This window comes from Halichoeres trimaculatus, unplaced genomic scaffold (genome assembly GCF_033239565.1).
Source record: "Halichoeres trimaculatus isolate MK-OKI-2021-1 unplaced genomic scaffold, fHalTri1.1 fHalTri1_scaffold_14, whole genome shotgun sequence".
NCBI classification, from domain to species: domain Eukaryota; kingdom Metazoa; phylum Chordata; class Actinopteri; order Labriformes; family Labridae; genus Halichoeres; species Halichoeres trimaculatus.
The window spans coordinates 2,732,784-2,752,293 of record NW_027437192.1 but is presented as its reverse complement, the minus strand read 5'-3'; the positions used below and the strand labels follow the sequence as shown (position 1 = coordinate 2,752,293).

At 40.5% G+C, this 19,510-nt stretch overlaps 1 protein-coding gene across 2 annotated transcripts in view; it reads left to right on the top strand.

Moving 5' to 3' along the window:
* LOC141803048 (voltage-dependent calcium channel gamma-7 subunit-like) overlaps nucleotides 1–18,176 on the top strand; it is an 81,046-nt gene extending 62,870 nt beyond the window's left edge. For both annotated transcript variants that reach the window (XM_074686918.1, XM_074686919.1), the window contains exons 5-6: nucleotides 10,488–10,633; nucleotides 14,922–18,176. In XM_074686918.1, the coding sequence (XP_074543019.1) occupies nucleotides 10,488–10,633; nucleotides 14,922–15,437 (662 nt within the window). In that variant the 3' untranslated portion in view covers nucleotides 15,438–18,176. The remainder of the gene's footprint in view (nucleotides 1–10,487; nucleotides 10,634–14,921) is intronic.
* The last annotated feature ends 1,334 nt before the right edge of the window (nucleotides 18,177–19,510 follow it).

Sequence of the window (19,510 nt, the reverse complement as noted above, 5' to 3'; positions counted from 1 at the left end):
AACAGCTTCCTTGTCTTCAGACTGTAGGAAACATCAGGCCTAGCGTTGGTTAGCATTGGAGTGCTATGGGCTGCTAATGGCTGATCTTATGTGTAAACAATACAACCATGGTTATATGCAGGATCCCTGGACATACATGGGAACGAAAATAGTGAAAACACCACAGCAAATGCAACCAGTTTGTGTCCATGTCCAACAAATGGGCCATAATAATTGATTATAAAGATAAATAAATTATAAAGAGAGATGGAAAAATGGAAAAAGAAGAGAACATCACTAAAGACAAGAGTTGCGTATAATGAGGCAAAAATGGAGTCCTGGCTGATTTGACGCACATAATACTGTTGGCTTTCAGATAGCTGATAGTTTTATCCCACTATGGTCCAATTCTGGCCTTTTTGGTGAAAAAACTGTGTTCAGAGAAAAGTTCTTACTGAGAATAATTTCAACTTCTGGAAAAAAGAGTTAAAGATCTTCAGTTAAACTGCCGTACAGGCCTACAGGTGGTGAGTGTTTGATAGATTTCAGTAGATATGTATCACGTTTATCTCTGTCAGAAAAGCTCCACAGCCGTCCTCCATCAGTTTAAGTCTGTCTCAGAGAGAAATCTGACTACAGTAGAAATCCAGCGTCTGTGCGATGGATGGAGAATCTGTCCCCAGCAGTAAAAAGATGGTCGCTAAAGAGTGCTTTGACTTTGTTTACAGGCCCCGAGTCTTTTTAATTAAGATGAAAAGAAACAAAATTTGTCTCCGTCCAGGATTTACACCTGTAATCCATCTTCCTGTGTCACCGAAGCTTAAGGTTTAATTACCCAGAGTCCAGTGTGGTCGGAGAGAGGACGGAGCTGTGAAATCTCTTCACTTTGTGTAATCATCCTGTAGGGAAGGAGTCTCTGCTGCCAACAGTGACATCACAGCCTCGTGCACCCTCGCCACGGGGCGGCAGGGTGACGTCTCTGCTCCGTTACCTCCAGGAGGGGTCGAGCGTTCAGCTGATGGGGTGGATGTCAGGGCTGTTTTTTAGTTTGGACATCATTAGCGTCTCTTTGAGCAGACAGGATGACATCACCTCCTCTCTGTCTTTTTCCGCTCGAGGGAGCTTGAGCTCGCAGATGCTGGCGTAGCATGGTGGACTGCTGACTGGACAGACGGGACAGCCGTGATGTCACGTCGGGTCAGCGAGCCAAGACTGAGAGAGTTACATCATCCTGTTTACAGACGGTGAACCCGGCTGTCAGAGGCTAGAGGTGCTTTTCAACCACAGGAACCAGGGTCTAAATTTAGTTCTGCTTTGATGAATTTTCACAGCTCTTTTTGGAGGGAAATACTGGAACATCAGACCAAGCTTGGTTTTCTTTGAGCCTGATGGTGTGAATGTGTCTCTGTCAGCTCCCCGTGTTCCAGTTTACAGAGTCTGTCAATCCTTCCGAGTCCGGACCAGGTTGGGTTCCCTGCGTTCAGTTGAATCAAGTCGAGCCTCCACCCCTGGTGGTGCCTTTCCATCAAATCCTTTATGTTTAAGCTTTGCAACCATACTCCCCACGTAGCCCAAAGACCCGGTTCAGCTGAACTTGTTAGTGGAGATCCAGTTCAAACCAAGCGGCAACCTCAGGTCTAAGACTATGAGACAATGCAGAAGTGATAAAATCTGCTGTTTCTCCAGTGTCCACTTGAGGCTGGCTCCAGAATTACAGGAAGTCGCATTCACACCAGCTGTTTTCAAAGCAAAAAGTAACCTGTTTACAGCCTGGTTCAAAAAACATCTCCTGTCTGAGTTGCAAACTTTACTTTCAGCTTTTTTTCTGCAGTTAAGAGGATAATAAGATCGCAAACTCACCCAATTGCCCCTATAGCTGTACGCAAAGCCCTTCCCACTGCCAATATGGCCGCTATAGCCGATCTGCTTCATTTTCTGTTTCGGAAACAGACGGGTGACGTCGAGGAGACTACGTCTATGTTTTATACAGTCTATGGTTCAAACACAGAAGTAGTCAATCAATCTATATGTATTTCTATAGCCTTTTATAATAACCAAAAAGTTACCCAAAGTGCTGGACAGCAGTGTCAGCAATAAGAGTGTAAGAACAAGCAAACCGTAAAACAGTACAGAAAAACAGAGTAAAGTGCTACACAGCTACATGTGATAAAAGCCTTTCAGAAAAGATAAAACAGAAAAAAACAAAGTGTGTACATAAAAACAGGGTGGCCCGGGTCGAAACTAAAAGCCATTTTACAGAAGTCTTCACCTTAGACTTAAAATGAACAGATCAGTAATGGTACGGATGTCTGGGGGGAGCTCGTTTTAACAATCTGGGGGCAAAAAGAACAGTCACCCACTGTTTGGACCTTTGGACTTCTTTCAAAAGCTGCCCTGAAGAAGGCACTCTGCAAAAAACTAAAATAATATAAATCGTTATTGTCTTATTACACTCGGTACAAGATACATTCAACTTAATAGTCCAGAAAAATATCTTGTTTTAAGTTGTTTAAAGAAAACATGAGGTCTGAATTGCTTGCAAATTTGTTTGAAACTAGAATAATGTCTTGATGCAAGTAACTTTTCTCTTGTCCCATTGGCAGATTTTTCTAACAGTTACAAGAAATTCAGACCTCATTTTTGTCTTTAAACAACACGAAACAAGACATTTTTCTGGACTGCTCAGGTGAATGTGGCTCATATTGAGTCTAAAAATACATTTCCTCCTGAAAACAAGACAAAAACACTTGATAAGATTCCAGTTTTTTTGTAGTGCAAGGCCCTCCCATGATCACAGATAGTTAAAATCTCAGACAAACAGAGAGGACCACGGTCTTGAATGGCAACAACAGAAGTTTAAAATCATTTCTAAAACAAACTGGGAGCCAGTGAAGTGATGATGTCTGGAAAAGTTTGTGAAAAATCTGACTGTCGCATTCTGCACGTTTCCATGAAGCTTACAGATACGGACCAAACGGAGCAGTAGCACAGGAAACCATGGGGGCAGTGTTGGTGTTACTGCCTGATAAGCAGCTTTAGTGAGAAAGAAGAAAGAATAATGGCGCAACTTTCGCGACATATTTAACGGCCTCACCAACCACCGCCTCCTACAACGCTGCCAGTATGTGAGCAGCAACATCATTTGAAACAGACGGATACATTTTCGTACATGCAGGGAGGAGAAATTTGCCTTAAGACCGACAGAAAGAGATTTACTATAATCTAAATCTCCTTCTCAAGAAAGGCCGATAAGGACAGAGCTTCACTTTTGTCAAAAGAACTTGTCATTTATCAACAAACTTCAAAAGTTACACTAAGATTTCTCACATGTGATTTAAAACAGGGAGTCAGAGATCCACAGTTTGTTATAAAGCATTAGCAGGCGTTTAGAGTGCCGTATTTGCAGAATGACCGCCACCCCTCTCTTACTGCCCTCTACTGGTCTTGCCATGTGTTGCAATTACTTTTATTTGTTCTCCATGTGTCACTGACTTGATATGCATAATCTTCCCAGGTCTGGCCACAGGAGCCATGTAGTTCCTGGAACTTAAAGTTCCCAGAGCTCCTGGATTAAAAAACCCTTCTCTCTGTCCTTTGTTGTTTCTCCGTCTTAAAAATGTATTTCTACGTTATGTAATTACTCGACACCTTCTGTGAAGAATAACAACCTGCTCCCCGTCAGACGCTTTTCTGCCTGATCGCACAAAGAGCCCGACAATCGATGCCTGCCATTTTCACCTCTGAGATGACTAAATCACAGCAGCAGCGGCCGATGTTTCTACTGCTTGTTGTTTACCATAAAGAGCGTGTTATTTCTCAGAGACAGCTCTGTGATTATTTCAGACACAGCGGGGAGAGGACGCAGAAATCACGGGTGTTTAGGAGCAATTTTGCAGCTCTGTTTGCCAGAGTGTGTGTGTTTTTGTGTGTGTGTGTGTTTGTGACAAAGCGAGCCATCAGTCACCCCGAGGTTACATCATGGTGGCTGCATGAGGAGCAGCTGTTTCACACCAGCTCCTCTGTCGGCTCGTCCTCCACTCAGTCCTCTCAGAAAACTCTCTGAGTGTGTGTGTGTGTGTGTGTGTGTGTGTGTGTGTGTGTCCATGTGTGTGTGCACACGTGAGGACACATGTGGCACCCAGTGATGCACAAGTTAGTCCTGGAGGCAGCTGATGAGATGAGCATTCAGCTGCAACACTGCCATCTGGTGGCTGATATGAAGAATTACAGCTCCAATCTCTGTCAGCTGTTTTTTTTTTTTTTTTTTTTTTGTTGTTGTTGTTTCTTTTTACTGCAAAACCAGAAAAAAATAATCCTGGGAAATATTAAGACTTCATTTTTGTATTTTAATGGATAAATTTGATGAAACTCCTTTATAAAAACATCCTTATTTTGATTATTTGAAGTCTTTTTCTTCTCTGCTGTTCACAGAAATCACCCGTAAAAAATCAGGGTCTGTTTTCTGCAGACTGGTACACATGCATCTTTTCTTTTCTTTTTTTTTTTTTTTTTTTACCATTTTTTAAAATAAAAAAAAAACATCTTTTTTACTGACTTTAACATTTATTAATCAGGTAAAAAATTATGCATACATGTAAAAAAAAACATGACCCCACCCACCACCCTACCCTCCAAAACAGAAGAAGTGGCAGTATATCAATAGTACAAGAATAATTAAAGTAATTTGTGCATTTAAACTAAAGAATAACAACATAAATGAGTAAAGAAGAAATTAGATAAAATGAATAATTGAAATAATAAATGGAAGCAGTGACATTAAACCCAAGTTCCCCGCACAAACAGCTCACCCCTGTGATGTCCTGCATCTGTACTTCAATACATTGTCCAAGTCAGTATTTCTTATAAATCAATATTAAAAAAATAAAAAGAAAAGAAAATCCCAAATTTACCAAATTCTAAAGCCTACTTTCTGACTACGTATATCAATTTTTTCCAGAGCAAGACTTGACGACAATTCTTTAACCAGCAACTCAGAGAAGGACAATATACACTCCTTCAACACAGCGCAATAGAATAATTATCCCCGAGGAAAAATTCAGGTGGAGTCACAGCAGAAATCAAGAAAACAAAAGTAAGAAAGTGTATAGGAAGTATAAAAAGCTCCATAGTAAAATAGATGCTGACAGCTTGTCCATCATTGTCCAGTCAGCCAGCCTCCACCTCCACAGGGTCCAGGACTGAGCTTCTTCAGCAGTCTGTTCAGTCTCTGTCTCCTGGATCCTGTCTGCTCACAGCAGGTGAAGCTCTTCCAATGTGGCGTTGGTGTCTGCTGTTAGCTCTGTTAGCCATGTCTGTGGATAGCATGATGCTACTCTGCCTTCTGGTATTCCCTCTGTTGCTGGGTTAGCATGGCTAGCTTCTCCATCTTATCGGTGATAGATCTTATGTTCCCAATAACGATGGATGGAAGGACAGGTCCATGACGTCACTTCTTAGCTCACACACGTCGTCCTCACCTCGTGGGGAAACATCCGGCCTTGCACCAGTTAGCATTGACATGCTATGGGCTGCTAACAGCTGATTTCACATGTAAACAATGCAGTCATGGTTACATGTAGGATCTCCAGACAAACACAGGAGAAAAGTAGTAAAAATATCACTGAAGACACAAAAAGTTTGTTGTCCATGACCAACAAATGAACCATACGAAGTAATGACCCACTCCAAATGCAGAGATGACGAAAAAGCAACGCCACTATCGAACCATAATTTGAAGCCCACGTCATTCGTGGCTGGGATAAAGTATTGCAGACCTTTTTGAAAAACAAGAGTCATGCAATGATCAAAAATTCAAAAATGTCTTGTTCTAAAGTTGTTTGAGGTTTGTTGCCACTCAGATGAAGTTTTAAAAACTTTAAACCAAGCAAAACATTGAGTATCTGCTGAATCTCTCTTCTAAATCTTCTGTCAGAGTCACGAAACAGACTCTTCACTGCTTGTTTTTTCAGTTTCAGTTTTCCTCTCCAGCCACTTAAACCCAACAAACGTCCTTTCTGTGCTGCTTTGATTACTCCCATTACACACAGCTGCTTCACCAAGCAGCCGCTCTCCTGAACAGGTATCTCTAATCACAAGCAGATGGTGCTCGTGCGTCTGTTTTTACACAAAGTTTACTTTTCTCACAGCGAGAGGAGAAAAGAAGCTACCAGCTGTTTCTGAGCAAAGTTAAGTGGACCTCACTCCGGGCTACAGTACGGCGGTACAGACCCAAAATCATGGCTTCATAGTTAATACCTGAACAGTGGTTCACCATACAATGGGGAAAATAAGTATTGAATGGATCAACTTTTTCCTCATTATATTTACTTCCAAAGATGCAATTCAAACAAAATTTCTACTAGACATTGGTATTAATTCAAATAATCCACACATGAAAAGAAATCACAACGTTCAAACAATGCACCATACCACCTGAAATCTGTCAGTAATTATTACTTGAACTTCCAAAAAAGGTGTTTTTTTCACCAAGCAGTTAAATAGCACACACCTCATGATGGGTAAAGGCAAAGAGCTCTCTGAAGACATTCACAACCTGATTGTTGCTCAGCATCAGAATGGAACTGGTTACAGACTTATATCAAAGCACCTGAATATTCCAGTCAGCACCGTTGGGGCATTATTCACAAGTGGAAGAAGCACCACCTTACCATCAACAGGCCACGCACAGGAGCGCCTTGAAGATTTCTGACCAGGGAGTCAGAAAGATAGTCAGAAGAGGACTCAACCAGCCAAGGACCACCCTGAAAGTGCTCCAGAAAGACTTGGAGGCAGCAGGTACAATTGTTACAGAGAAAACAACAGGCAATGCACTCCACCGCCATGGCCTCTATGGACGCTCAGCCCGCAAGACTCCATTCCTCAAGAAAAGGCATGTTGAAGCTGGTTTAAAGTTTGCTAAACAGCATCTTGACAAGCCTGTAGAATACTGGGAGAATGTTGTCTGGTCAGATGAGACCAAAACTGAACTTTTGGGTTGTCATACTACAGACCATGTTTGGAGGAGAAATGGCTCTGCACATCAGCCAAAAAACACTACACCAACAGTGAAGTTTGGAGGTGAAGCATCATGGCATGGGGTTGTTTCTCATCTCATGGTGTTGGCAAACTTCATATAACTGACGGAGCAATGAATGGAGCCATGTATGGGGAAATTCTTGATCTGAATCTGCTGCCATCCACCAGGATGATGAAGATGAGACGTGGCTGGACCTCCCAGCAGGACAACCATCCAAAGCACACGGCAAAGTTGACTCTCAAATGGTTTCAAAAAAGAAAATCAATCTGTTAGAATGGCCTGGTCAATCACCTGACTTAAATCCAACTGAACATTTGTGGAATGATGAGTCTCAGTTAGCGTCTTCAATACTTTTTTCCTGTGTTATCGTACTTAATTCACCATAATCATTATTTATGGACCTGAACGTTGTGATTTCTTGTCATGTGTGGATTATTGGAGTTAATACCAATGTCTGGGAGAAATTTTGTTTGAATTGCTGCTTTGGAAATAAATGTGAAAACATCTCCTCCAGCTTTAGACATCCTCGTCTTCCTCAGCTCAGATATAAAACAGCTTTTCAGACCCTATTCCAGATGATAAAGCATGAGTAACGACGACGCGCTGTCGGAGAGGAGCTGGCGGTGTTTCTGTCTGAGTCACAGGTTGATGGGACCCTGATGACAACACTTTATTGATCTTTTATTGAGTCTGTGCTTACTTCCTCTTTTATCTGCTGCCATCAGTCTCTGAAGGTCAGACGCAGAGACGGACTCAATACGGCGGTTACTGTCTGCGGGAAAATGACTCCAGGAGAATCTTTATGACCAACGGTTGTTTAAGACTTCAGAGTCTGATGTTTCCTGTTTCTCTCCTCCTTAGAAACGAGCTGAATTGAAACACTTTTTAACTTTCTAACATTTCCTTTATTCCTGTACAAAAAGATTCATGTTTTTCTTACTGCAGCTCACAAGTTTTAATCAATTAAAGGCAGAAACCTGCAGCTCTTAATGGCTTGTAGTGTATGTGTGTTTGTGAGTGTGCAAAGAGCAGCCAGTTGTGTAGTGTTGTGTTGTGCATTAATGTTTCTTTGACCATAAACACACATGCATTAATTCTGCCAGTATATACACTTGTGTGTGTGTGTGTGTGTGTGTGTGTGTGTGTGTGTGTGTGTGTGTGTGTGTGTGTGTGTGTGTGTGTGTGTGTGTGTGTGTGTGTGTGTGTGTGTGTGTGTGTTTTGTTTATCTCTCGGCTGCAGCACGGCCTGTTGTTGGGGTTTCGCTCCGTCTATTAACAGCACAACAAGGACACGTTATCATTAGCTATTCCAGCTCCGCAGCACACACACACTCTCACACACACACACACACACACACACACACACACACACAAAGAGACTAAAGCCCCATTCAAACAGGATTGGTATTACAGGGTAAAGAGGCTAATGCAACATTAGCCCTGCGCCTCCTGCTTCTCTGGTTGTTTTCAGTTTTCAGGCCGGTTAAACGTCGGCGAGGGAAAGAAATTATTTTTCCTGATGTTTCCTGATTATGTCTTTGGCACCAGCTGCTCCTAAACCTCCCTAACGGCACATTTTTTACTGAACCAGGGAAAAACTTTGCTATCTGGAGGCAGAAATATCAGGAGGAACAGATGTTGTTCTGCTTTTTTTCAGAGAATATGAAGGATAACACAAAACCTTTTCTTTCACTCATGGTTAGAAGTTAGGTGAAGCCATTTATTATCAAACAACTGTGTTTGATTTTTTTTTAAATCATAATGACGACAGAAACTAATCAAATGACCCTGATCAAAAGTTTACATACCCCCCAGGACTTTGGCCTGATAACACACACACACAAGTTGACACAAACGGGTTTGAATGGCTAATAAAGGTGACCGTCCTCACCTGTGATCTGTTAGCTTGTAGTGTGTGTGTGTATACAAGGCTAGTGACTCTTCCATGTATCATCCAGTGCTGCACTGACTTTTCTGGATGCTGAGTTATGGGGAAAGCAAAATAATCGTCCAAGGATCTGTGGGAAAAGGTAGTTGAACTCTATAAAACAGGAATGGGAAATAAAACAACATCTAAGGAATTGAATATGCCAATCAGCAGTGTTCAAACTCAGTGGCGGCTGGTCAATAGAGGGCGCTAGGGAGCTGCCCCACCGTCGTTGCCGTCAACACTACCTTGTAGAATGAGACATTAAAAAAGAAAAAGAAACAATAAAACATAATGTACTGAACTATATACTAAACTATATATATATATATATATATATATATATATATATATATATATATATATATATATATATATTAGAGCTGCACCATTTGGGGAAAAGGTGCGATTAGGTGGACAATATTGCGATTGCGATTGTACTTGCGATTTAATAAAAAAAGTTGTGTCATGATGAGTCTAAAGGCTTGCTTGGTTATCATGGAGAAAAAACTGAATTGCATGTGCTGACATTGCGATTGCGATATCCTCTTTTGCGATTACTTAATTGCGTGTGCTGACATTGCGATTGCAATTGCGATAATCGTGCAGCCCTAATATATATATATAGCGTTACCTTTTGAGAGGAGAACGTATCAGGAGAATTTGAATGTGAAAGAGCGCGGACCTTAACAGTGTAATGTTGCTTTTTTTTGGTTTTCATTGATGTAAATACACAGGTGTGATACCCTGGCACGTTTGCTTGCTTGTGTCTGTTTTGGAGTCATAGCCCCCCCCCCCCCCCCCCCCCCCACCCCCCCCCCCCCCCACCCCCACTACTCTAGTTAAGAAGTGGAGAATGAGGGGCTCTGTTGAAACTAGACTGCGGTCATGATTCAGAGTGTAAAAACAAGAGTAAATCTAGCACCTTTTTTGTTTTTGTTTTTTTTTGTTCATTAACAATGCATAAACATTTACAAAAACAATAACCCTTTAACAATGCATGCACGATAGGGAGGGGGGCGCTGGTTCACAGACACCAGTGCATGTTAAATTGGGGCTCAAGGCTGTTGGTTGAGGACCACTGCCTTAAGCCATGTCCACATGTAGCTGGGAATTTGGAAAACTGCATTTAATTTTACATTTAGGCCTCTCGTCCACACAAAAACACAGCTTTACATCACTAAAAACAACGTTTTCTGAAAACTCCGGTCAAAGTGAAGATTTTAGGAAAACTCTGGTTTCATGGTTTCGTGTGGTTACCGGTAAACAGAGAAAAAGGACAGAAAAGCAGAAGAGAGATAAACAGGAGAGAGATAGAGCACGAGCTAAAGGCTCAAAGGGCTAAGCTGTTTGTGCTAATGTTGACTCCAACCCACAGTCAGCAGTTATTCTGCAGTGGTCTGTTCAAACTTGAGAGTCTATCAATAAAATGAAGAGTGAGGTTACGTTAGCTCTGATTGGATTCACTGATGTTACACTGTGGAGTCTCGTTCCAAAGAACAGAGTATGGCGCTGCATCATAGTGTGTGTGTTTATTCCCTGCAGGTCTCAGTCTGGTGGTGGGTCTGGTCTTGTATATCTCCAGCATCAATGACGAAGTGATGAATCGACCCAGAGAGCCGGAGCAGTTCTTCCACTATCATTACGGCTGGTCCTTTGCCTTCGCCGCCTCCTCCTTCCTGCTCAAAGAGGTATGACACACACAACACACAACACATGCACCTGATAAAACACCTGCTTTAACACACCGTGGAACTGCAGCGTATGGATTATATCGACTCACTCTGCACACAGCACAAAACGGACAAACTGATCTCAAATGCAGCTGACGCTTTGAGCTTAATCTGCTTTGTTGGGAATATGCACAAACTATTTTTCAGTCATATGAATCCATAATCTGGACCAGGGGTCTGCAACCTTTATTTTCAAATGAGCTATTTAGCCTCAGCGCACCTGGATTAAAGTCATTCAGGAGCCACAAAATCTATTTTATCTTCACAATAAAGACAAAAAAAGTTTAAAAAAAACAAACAAACAAACAAACAACAACAAAAAATAACCCTCCAAACAGGGAAAATCTGGTGAATAATTATCTAAATGAGAAGTGTTAATAAAATTGTACATGTGGTGTCCAAGTTTTTTATTTTTGACAAATTTTGTGAGTATAAAAAAATGAAACATGTGTAATATTAATTTTGTAAATGTGCTGAATTTATGACACTTCGATTAAAAGCAAAGTTTAAAAAAAAATAACAATAAAAATCTATTTGTAATATTTGCAAAAAAAGGAAAATTTGAAAAATGTGCAAAAATTCCCAAAATTTGAAGTCTTTTCAAATTTGTCAAATTTCATAAATTTGCAAAAAATTAAAATTTGTAATTTGAAAAAAAAATCTTAAAAAAGCTATAAAAGTTTCAAATATTTGCAATTTTAATCAAAAATAATAAAATTTAAATTATTTTTAAAATAAACAAATATTTGAAAAAATGCAAGATAAAAATATCAAATTCTTCAAAAAATTTTGAAGTTTTTTACAAAATTTGAAAACTGTCAAAACTTAAATTTATAACTTGCAAAAAGTACAAAAAAGCAAAAATTAAATAGTTTAAAAGCTGTATTGCAAAATGTGATGCAAATTAAAAAAAAATAGCACATGATTTTATTTAGTATCAGTGTCTCTGATAATTAAATACTAAATAATTAAATTAATAAAAATTAAATAAACCATTTTTTTAAAACCACAAGGAGCCACTGCAAAGGAGTCAAAGAGCCGCTTGAGGCTCCAGAGCCACAGGTTGAAAACCCTTGCTCTGGACGCAGGATGCACGCGATCATCATGTCACTCTGTTCAGCTGCACTCGGGCGTTTCTTCTTCTGTGGTTTCAATCTTTAATTGAAGAAGAAATTGTAGAGCAGAACAAGACGGGAAAGAAAGGAGAGAAATTAAGTTGTCTTGTTACAAATGTCCTCAGTCCCAAGGTAGCTGTGCAAGAACACACTCATACACACACACACACACACACACACACACACACACACAGATTGTTTGGAGTCTGACTTGGACGTGCACCAACCTCCTCTTAGCTGAGCACACTCGAGCATGTGTGCAAACACAGACACACAAACTGCTCGTAGCGTGCTTCTCGTACGCAGACTCACTTAGCTAAACACACACACTCTCACACACACATTCACACACACACACACACAGAGTGAGAAAGTGCCTGCGTAGGAGCCCGTCATCCTGCCTGCATCAATATTCATAAATGTTAATAGCCTGAATACTTGAGGGCAGCAGCTCTGTCGCAGCACAGCTTCATCAGAAAATCGCTCGCAGGGGACCGAGGAGGCTCTGCTCCTCCTCCTCCTCCATCCTCATCCCTCCTTTTTCATCTCCTGCCTCCTCTTTCTCCCCCTCTCTGTGTCCTCTGCTCTTATCTTGTCTCTCTGGTTTTTCTTTTATCCTCAGTTTTTTAATCCTCTGTTGTTCCCTCCCACTCTTTTCTTCTCTCCTTATCTCCTTTGCTCCTCTGTCATTCCCTCTCCTCTTGCTTTATGTCCTTTCATCCTATCTCCTTCTTTTCTCCATTTTGCTTCTTCTGTCCTTTAATTTTGTCTATGCTCCCTTTTCCTTCCCATTTCTTATCCTTTCCTCATCCTCTGTTCCTCATCCTTGTCCTTGCCATGTCTCCTGTTTCCTTTCCTCTCCCTGTTTTTAGTTTTTATCTTATCTCTGCTTTAGCTGTAAACTGTGTTTTTTTTTCCTCTCCCTCTAAACGTTTCCTCTCCTCTGAACACATTCGTCAGCCCTCTCTGCCGTACACCGCTCTGGTGTACGCCGGCTCGTAGCGATGATGTTGTGAATGAATACTGAATGAGCAGTGAATGCTGAGCGGATGCCCGGGTGAAAACATGAATACATTTTTGATAATGGCTCGATCCTGCAGGGAGCGCCAAGTCTTCTCTGCAGAATTACTCCACATTCATTAATTTTCTGCTCCTGATGGCGACGTGTTGCAGTTTAAGGAGGAGGATGCTGCTGATGCTGATGTTTTTTAACATCCTGCTGAAAAGTCTCATTTTGATTCCTCAGGGTCAGACAGATGTTTGGCTCGTGGGCGTTGTTAGACCATTTTCAGAGAAACTGAAGGACCCAGGATGTTCTTTCAGCACCACTGACAAAATAATAACAGACGGTTGAAAACAACCAATGTCTTTGTTATATATGCTGTTTATCAGTTCAGTTAAATGGCTGTAAAACAATAATTTCCTCAAAATACAATGTTTTACTTCATCCATATGGGTGAAAAAGCAGATTTTAGCGGATGTTAAAGCCTAAAGGGGACTGACATTTAATGATCTAAATGATTTTTTTAAAAAGCAAAACTTTTATCTTAAAAAATTGAGATGTACCACTAGCTCTGTTTTCTACTGCTGCATATCTAAAGAGTACAAACAAACAATAAATAAATAAGTAAATAAAAAAAAAATGAATGTTGCAAGTGATAATCATTTCTTTACAACAATAATTAAGGAATAAATAAAGACAGACAGAAATAGATGAAATAAAATAAATAAATAAAAAGTATAAATTAATAAATAAAATGTGTAAATCAATAAATAAATGCTCTATTGATTTATGGTTACTTTTTCAAACACCAACTTAAAAAAAATAATTATAAGTAAAAAAAATAAAAAATAAATACATAAATCAATAAACAAATAAATAGAAATATATAAATAGATAAATGTTTTGATTTATGATTACTTTTTCACAACACCAATTTAAAAAAAATTATAGTTATAATTAAATAAATAAATCAATCCTTTTTTTTTTACATAACCCCAATTTAAAATAAATCTAAAAACTTCAACAATTAAAGGAATAAATAAACTGAAGGGAAAAACAAACAGACTTAGATCCAATTAAAATATTGCAAACAAAACATATTATATGTTGAAATGTGTGATTATATTAAACATATACAGTTTATTTGTTTAATAACTAAAGAAAATTTGGACAGGGACAAGACAAAAAATGAAAAAAAAAAAAAACTTGAATGTCTCCAAATTTACTATGTTGATTTTTAGGTTAAGAAACTGACACTTGGTGTAAAAAAAAAAAAAAAGAAAAAAGTCCTCTAAAGGACAGGAACCTAGCCTAGTGTTTCCAGAACAAGGCCCCTTTTTCCCACAGTCCCTGACTATTTTACTGCCTCATTTTGAGATCTGTCCACTATCAGCTCCTCTACCAGAAAAAAGTTTAAAATCTCAAAAAACAAACCTTTAAAAAAGGTGATACTGACGGTTGACTACTCTTTGAGAGACTGTGTGAGCTACTCGATCATATCTATCTAGTGTATAATTAGAAAATTCTGCTTTAGTCTGTTTTTAATTTTGCTACATAAAGTTTATTCTATTTAAGTTTATTCCACATTTCCTTTTTATATTTATTTATTTTTTATTTAGTTTATTGTACCGTAATATTTTTATTTATTTATTTATTTATTTATTTATTTATTTATTTATTTATTTATTTATTTATTTATTCAATTATTTATTTATTTTATTTTATTTCATTCAATTATTTATTTATTCATTTAATTTTTTATTTTTTTTTTTTACTTTCCAATGCTGTGGCCAATGAATTTCCTCCCTGGGATTAATAAAGTCGTATCCTTTCTTTAATTTTATTTTTTGTATCTATCTTTTTATTTCTATCATAACTCTTGACACAGAAACAAATTATTTCATGAAAAAAAAAAAAACTATCAGCTTATTATAAAATTAATGACAGCAACACATCTTTGAGCAGTTGGGAGGTAAAATAAATCTAATTCGATTAAAAATTTAGAGAATCTGGAGAATTCTTGTGATATTCTTTTTGGAAATCCTGGACACCACAGTCATAGGTTTCAGTCACACTAACAGATGTGTCTCCATGTGTCTCCGTGTGTCTCCATGTGTCTCTGTCTCAGGGAGCAGGAGTCATGTCCGTCTACCTCTTCATGAAGCGTTACGCTGAAGAGGAGCTCTACAGGCCTCACCCCGCCCTCTACCGCCCCCGCATGTCCGACTGCAGCGACTACAGCGGACAGTTCCTCCACCCAGACTCCTGGCCTCCACCGCAGCGGGGCCGCAGCGCCTCCGAAGTCTCCTCCGACATCTCCATCCAGCTCAACCAGACCCCTCCTCCAAAACCCCCGCCCAAAGGGGGCAGCAGCTCCCAGCAGACCCCCTCCTCCTCCGGGCCTTCGTCTGCAGCCAGCTACCAGCTCCAGCCGGCCTCCTCCTCCTCCACCTCCTCCTCTTACCCACACCCCCTGCACATGGCTGCCACCTCCACGCTGCCCAGATCCTCCCACGCCCACGCTCAGCCCCACCCACACCCGAGCGGACCCCCTCCACAGTCCATGCCCATGGCGGGGCCTCCCTCAGCTGTGCCTCCTCCTCGCTACCACGCTCACATGCGTATGAGCGCTTCGCCATGCTAGACTCCACGCACGGGGAGCGGGAGGGAAACACAACCGGGAGGGGGGGTTCATTAACAACACACACACACAACACACACACACACACACACACACACACACACACACACAGATTATTAAGGAGTGGGAGGAGGGATCGGGGAGAGGGGAGCAGGTGGGCAGAGGGATGACTCACTGCTGGTCTCCAGCCTGAGACGAACACTTAACGAAACTTTGAACGCGCTGCGAGGAACATGGGAGGGGAGGAGACGATTAGCAGCAACAAAACGTGTGTTTGTGTGTGTGTGAGGTTTGTGATGAGGACGTTCATCATGGGGGTCATGATACACGCACAGGAAACAGGAAACAGGAAGCAGAACAGAAGAAAAAGTTCAACAAACATCTCTGAAAACTATGTTTCTTCATCGTTTCATGGACACGGCTCAACTTTCTTCTCAACCGTGTCCATGAAAAAGACAAAGACCGTCTTTTTCATCTCTTCTGCTTCCTACGTTTGACCATGAACACACACATCTCTTACACACACACACACACAGATTTCTACTCCAGCTGTACAGAAACTCTGCGTCCCTCTCCGACGTTCAGCCACATCTTACAGAAGATCCTGTCACCAGGTGTAAATACTGCGTTCGGTGTTTTAGCGTTGGGATTTTCTAACTGTGAGTTTGTATTTTAAAGACGAGACGCCCGGGACGATGAATGTTCAAAGTGGAGAGACTTCTTCAAGTGCCCAGAACATTTTCAGATATCAGCGTGGAGGTGTCAAACGATGGGACAATCACAACGGCTGCTGTGGAGCTTTAGCCATGGAGGAGAGAAACCAACCTTAGAGGTGTGTATATATTAAAAAATATACATATATGTAAAAAAACTCTGAAAAATGTCTTTGTTATCACAGGAGAGGGTTAGAGCTTCTGAAAAACTTAATTTTGGACGTTAGGCCACTAAAAACGATGAACAGAGAGTCTGATCTCAGTTTAACCCACCAGGATCCGCCTTTTCAGAGCTTCCTCTTCGATCGACCTTTGGAAATATCAACAAACACTTTGATTTTCCTTCAGACTAAGAAAACTCTTTATGCATCTCTGTTTCTTAAATCCTACTCTCTACAGCAACGTAACACATGTACAGTATACCCTTGTTTTTCGCGGGGGTTACGTTCCAAAAAGAACCCGTGATAGGCAAATCCGTGAAGTAGAAACCTTTTTTTTTTTTTTTACAATTATTATACAATTAAATACTATATTATACATTGAAAAGAAAGAACAAACCATTTTAAAGGCTCAAGCATTTGTTTCACAAATAAAAGTACTTTAGAAACGTTTTTTTCAACAAATAACTTCTGTACTGTCAAATAATAATTTTAATCATCAAGTGAACAGAAGGCTTCAAATTGCGGAGATTAGCACCGCCCACTGCGACCCGAGTAATTGGATTAAACGGGAGAAAATTAAAAATGATTATGAAAAAAATACAAAGCACAGTCGGACAAATAGTGACTTCGGTGTATTTCACTGCTCTTCAGACTGAGCCGCTGCATCCTGACTCCGCTCTGCAGTGTTTTCTTCTTTTGAAGCCTGCGTGCAGAGAAACATTTTTAAGTCCAAAGCGTTTCTTAAAGTTTTCAAACCAGCCCTTGCTGGCATTAAATGCATTTGGTACTGCGTGAACAGCACTTGTTGATGGCCCAGCATCCTCCTCCTCTTCCCTGTCACTGTCAGCAAAGTTTTGATACAGTATTCTCGCTTTTGTGCAGATAACATTTGTATCCAACGTAATGTTTTATTTCCTGCAGTCATTAATCCACAAAGCTAATGCAGACTCCATCCTTACCATGGTCTTGTTGCGGACAGTCGCAACCCTTTTTGCATCCTTATTAAAACTTATTGCTGCTGTCGTCCTTATGTTTTTTTCTTCCTTCTTTATGGAACAAACGGAAAATTCATTAATTCCGTAACGCCGACCTACAGCCGCATAGCTTTTACCTTCACTTAGCATGTCCAGAAGTTTAACTTTATCTGCGATAGATAGCATCTTCCGCTGCCTTTGGGGCCCTGCCGCAGGTGCTTTTGTCGGTCCAGAGCTTTTTGTCGACATTATGGGTTTTAGGGAGACTCGAAATTGCGAGAGAATTTGCACGTACGTAATGTAAATTTGGCAAGCTGTTTACGTACGTGTACATATTAAACCGCAACGTTATTGACGCACAGGTAGAGAAGAAGCGGAGTGACTTTTTAGACAATCAGAATGCAGAACACAATGCACGATGCAAATCCGTGAAGTAGCGAAACCGTGAAAAGTAAACCACGTTATAGCGAGGGATCACTGTAAACTGAAGTGGGGATAAAACATCGAATCTGTTTTGTTGCAGTTTGCCACGGATGCATAAATTCAGCGTAGGGAGCGTGGAGCGGGACAGGAAGTCGTGACCGGAAACTGAAGTTTTACAGCCCAACATGAGTGAAAAGAGACTTCTCAATGGAGTGGGAAGCGCTGGAGTCACAGACCGAGGAGTTCCTGCTCTTCCCACCCCATTGATCAGTCTCTCTTCATTCATGTTGGGCTGTAAAACCTCAAACCTGTTGACTCCTGGTCTGGCTCCACTCATTATGTCCGTTAATCATCGTATCCAAGATAAATACAAACTCATTTTGACACAGTTTGTTTTATTTTGAAAGTCACTGGGTGTTATCAAGTAGAATAGAATAGAACTTTATTTGTTATTGCAACAAGATAACGAAATTGCAGTTACATCCCTTCCAAGACATATAAGAAAACAAACTGAGGCTGTATTCAGACCAGAAAAGTCCTTTGGTCCACTTGTTTGGTCCGGACCAAAAGCAGACTTTATTTTTTTCGTTTGGTGTGGTTCGTATTCAGATTGTACTTTTAGCAAGTGGACTATATTCTGTAAACACATCCAGGTGTGTGAGGATCAGTGCTCTCATTGGACAGCACTGACAAAGGGCGGCACACAGAGTACAGACCTGGAAATGGAGGTAAACATGTGTTTGTGCTCTTATTAGAGCTGCTAAATCATTTTCAGTTTCAAGAGCAGCTCCTTCAAAGCAGCTTAACAACACCGTTTACAATTTAGGAACAGGAAGACCAATGATCGCAGCAAGGAGGCGCTATGCTCTGCGTGTCCTGACCCACAACATGCTAGCAACAGCGTGGCTAAACAGAAGACGGAGGATCAGGTATGAACCAAAGACGGTTAAGTTACGAGGGATGTCCTGATATTACATTTTCACTTCCTATACGATACTGATACTGCAGCATTGAGTATTGGCCGATACCGATATTAATCCGATACGATATCAGCATTAAACATGCATACTTTTATTACTTATTTTGTAGTGTGTCTGTCATGTTAGAAAAGGCTTGATTAAGTGATATTATTCAAACTTCAAACAAAGAACAGTAGTCAGCAACAGTAGGTATGAGGAAAAACTGACCCATTTATCATTAACCAATGGGTAACAGAAATTTTAACATTAAACAAAAGAATATACTAGTAATTGAATAAAATAAACAATAAATTAGAACACTCAGAAAATAACCTAAATTAATCAAATAAAAACAGCAGGAGCGGGGTCTGGAATGGACTGCTTATCGGAGTGCTTATATCGGAGATTTTAGATGCATTCCGAAACGATACCGATATTTATTTTTTGCTGATATCAGACCTATATCCGATATCAATATTGGACACCTCTGTAGATTATGGTGGCTTTATAGGCCCAAAAGGCGCATGTATCCTGTAGTTAGTTCGGATGGACCTTGGTTTGTATTCAGACCTGCACCAGAGAACCACGAACCGCACCAGAGTTCGTTTGGAAGCGGACCGAGACCACCTCAAAAAGTGGGTCTGGGTCCCGTTGTTTGGTCCGCACCAGGGCTCGTTTGTGTCTATTCACACCTGCATAGAAAGTCCGGACCAGCGTGGGAAACGAACCCTGGTCTGTTTAAAGTGGACCAAACAGTCCAGGTCTGAAAACGCCCTTAGATGAGGAAAGACCAGAATGGGATAAACCTAGGAGCTGCTAGCTACCCGGCGCTCCTCTGACTAGATA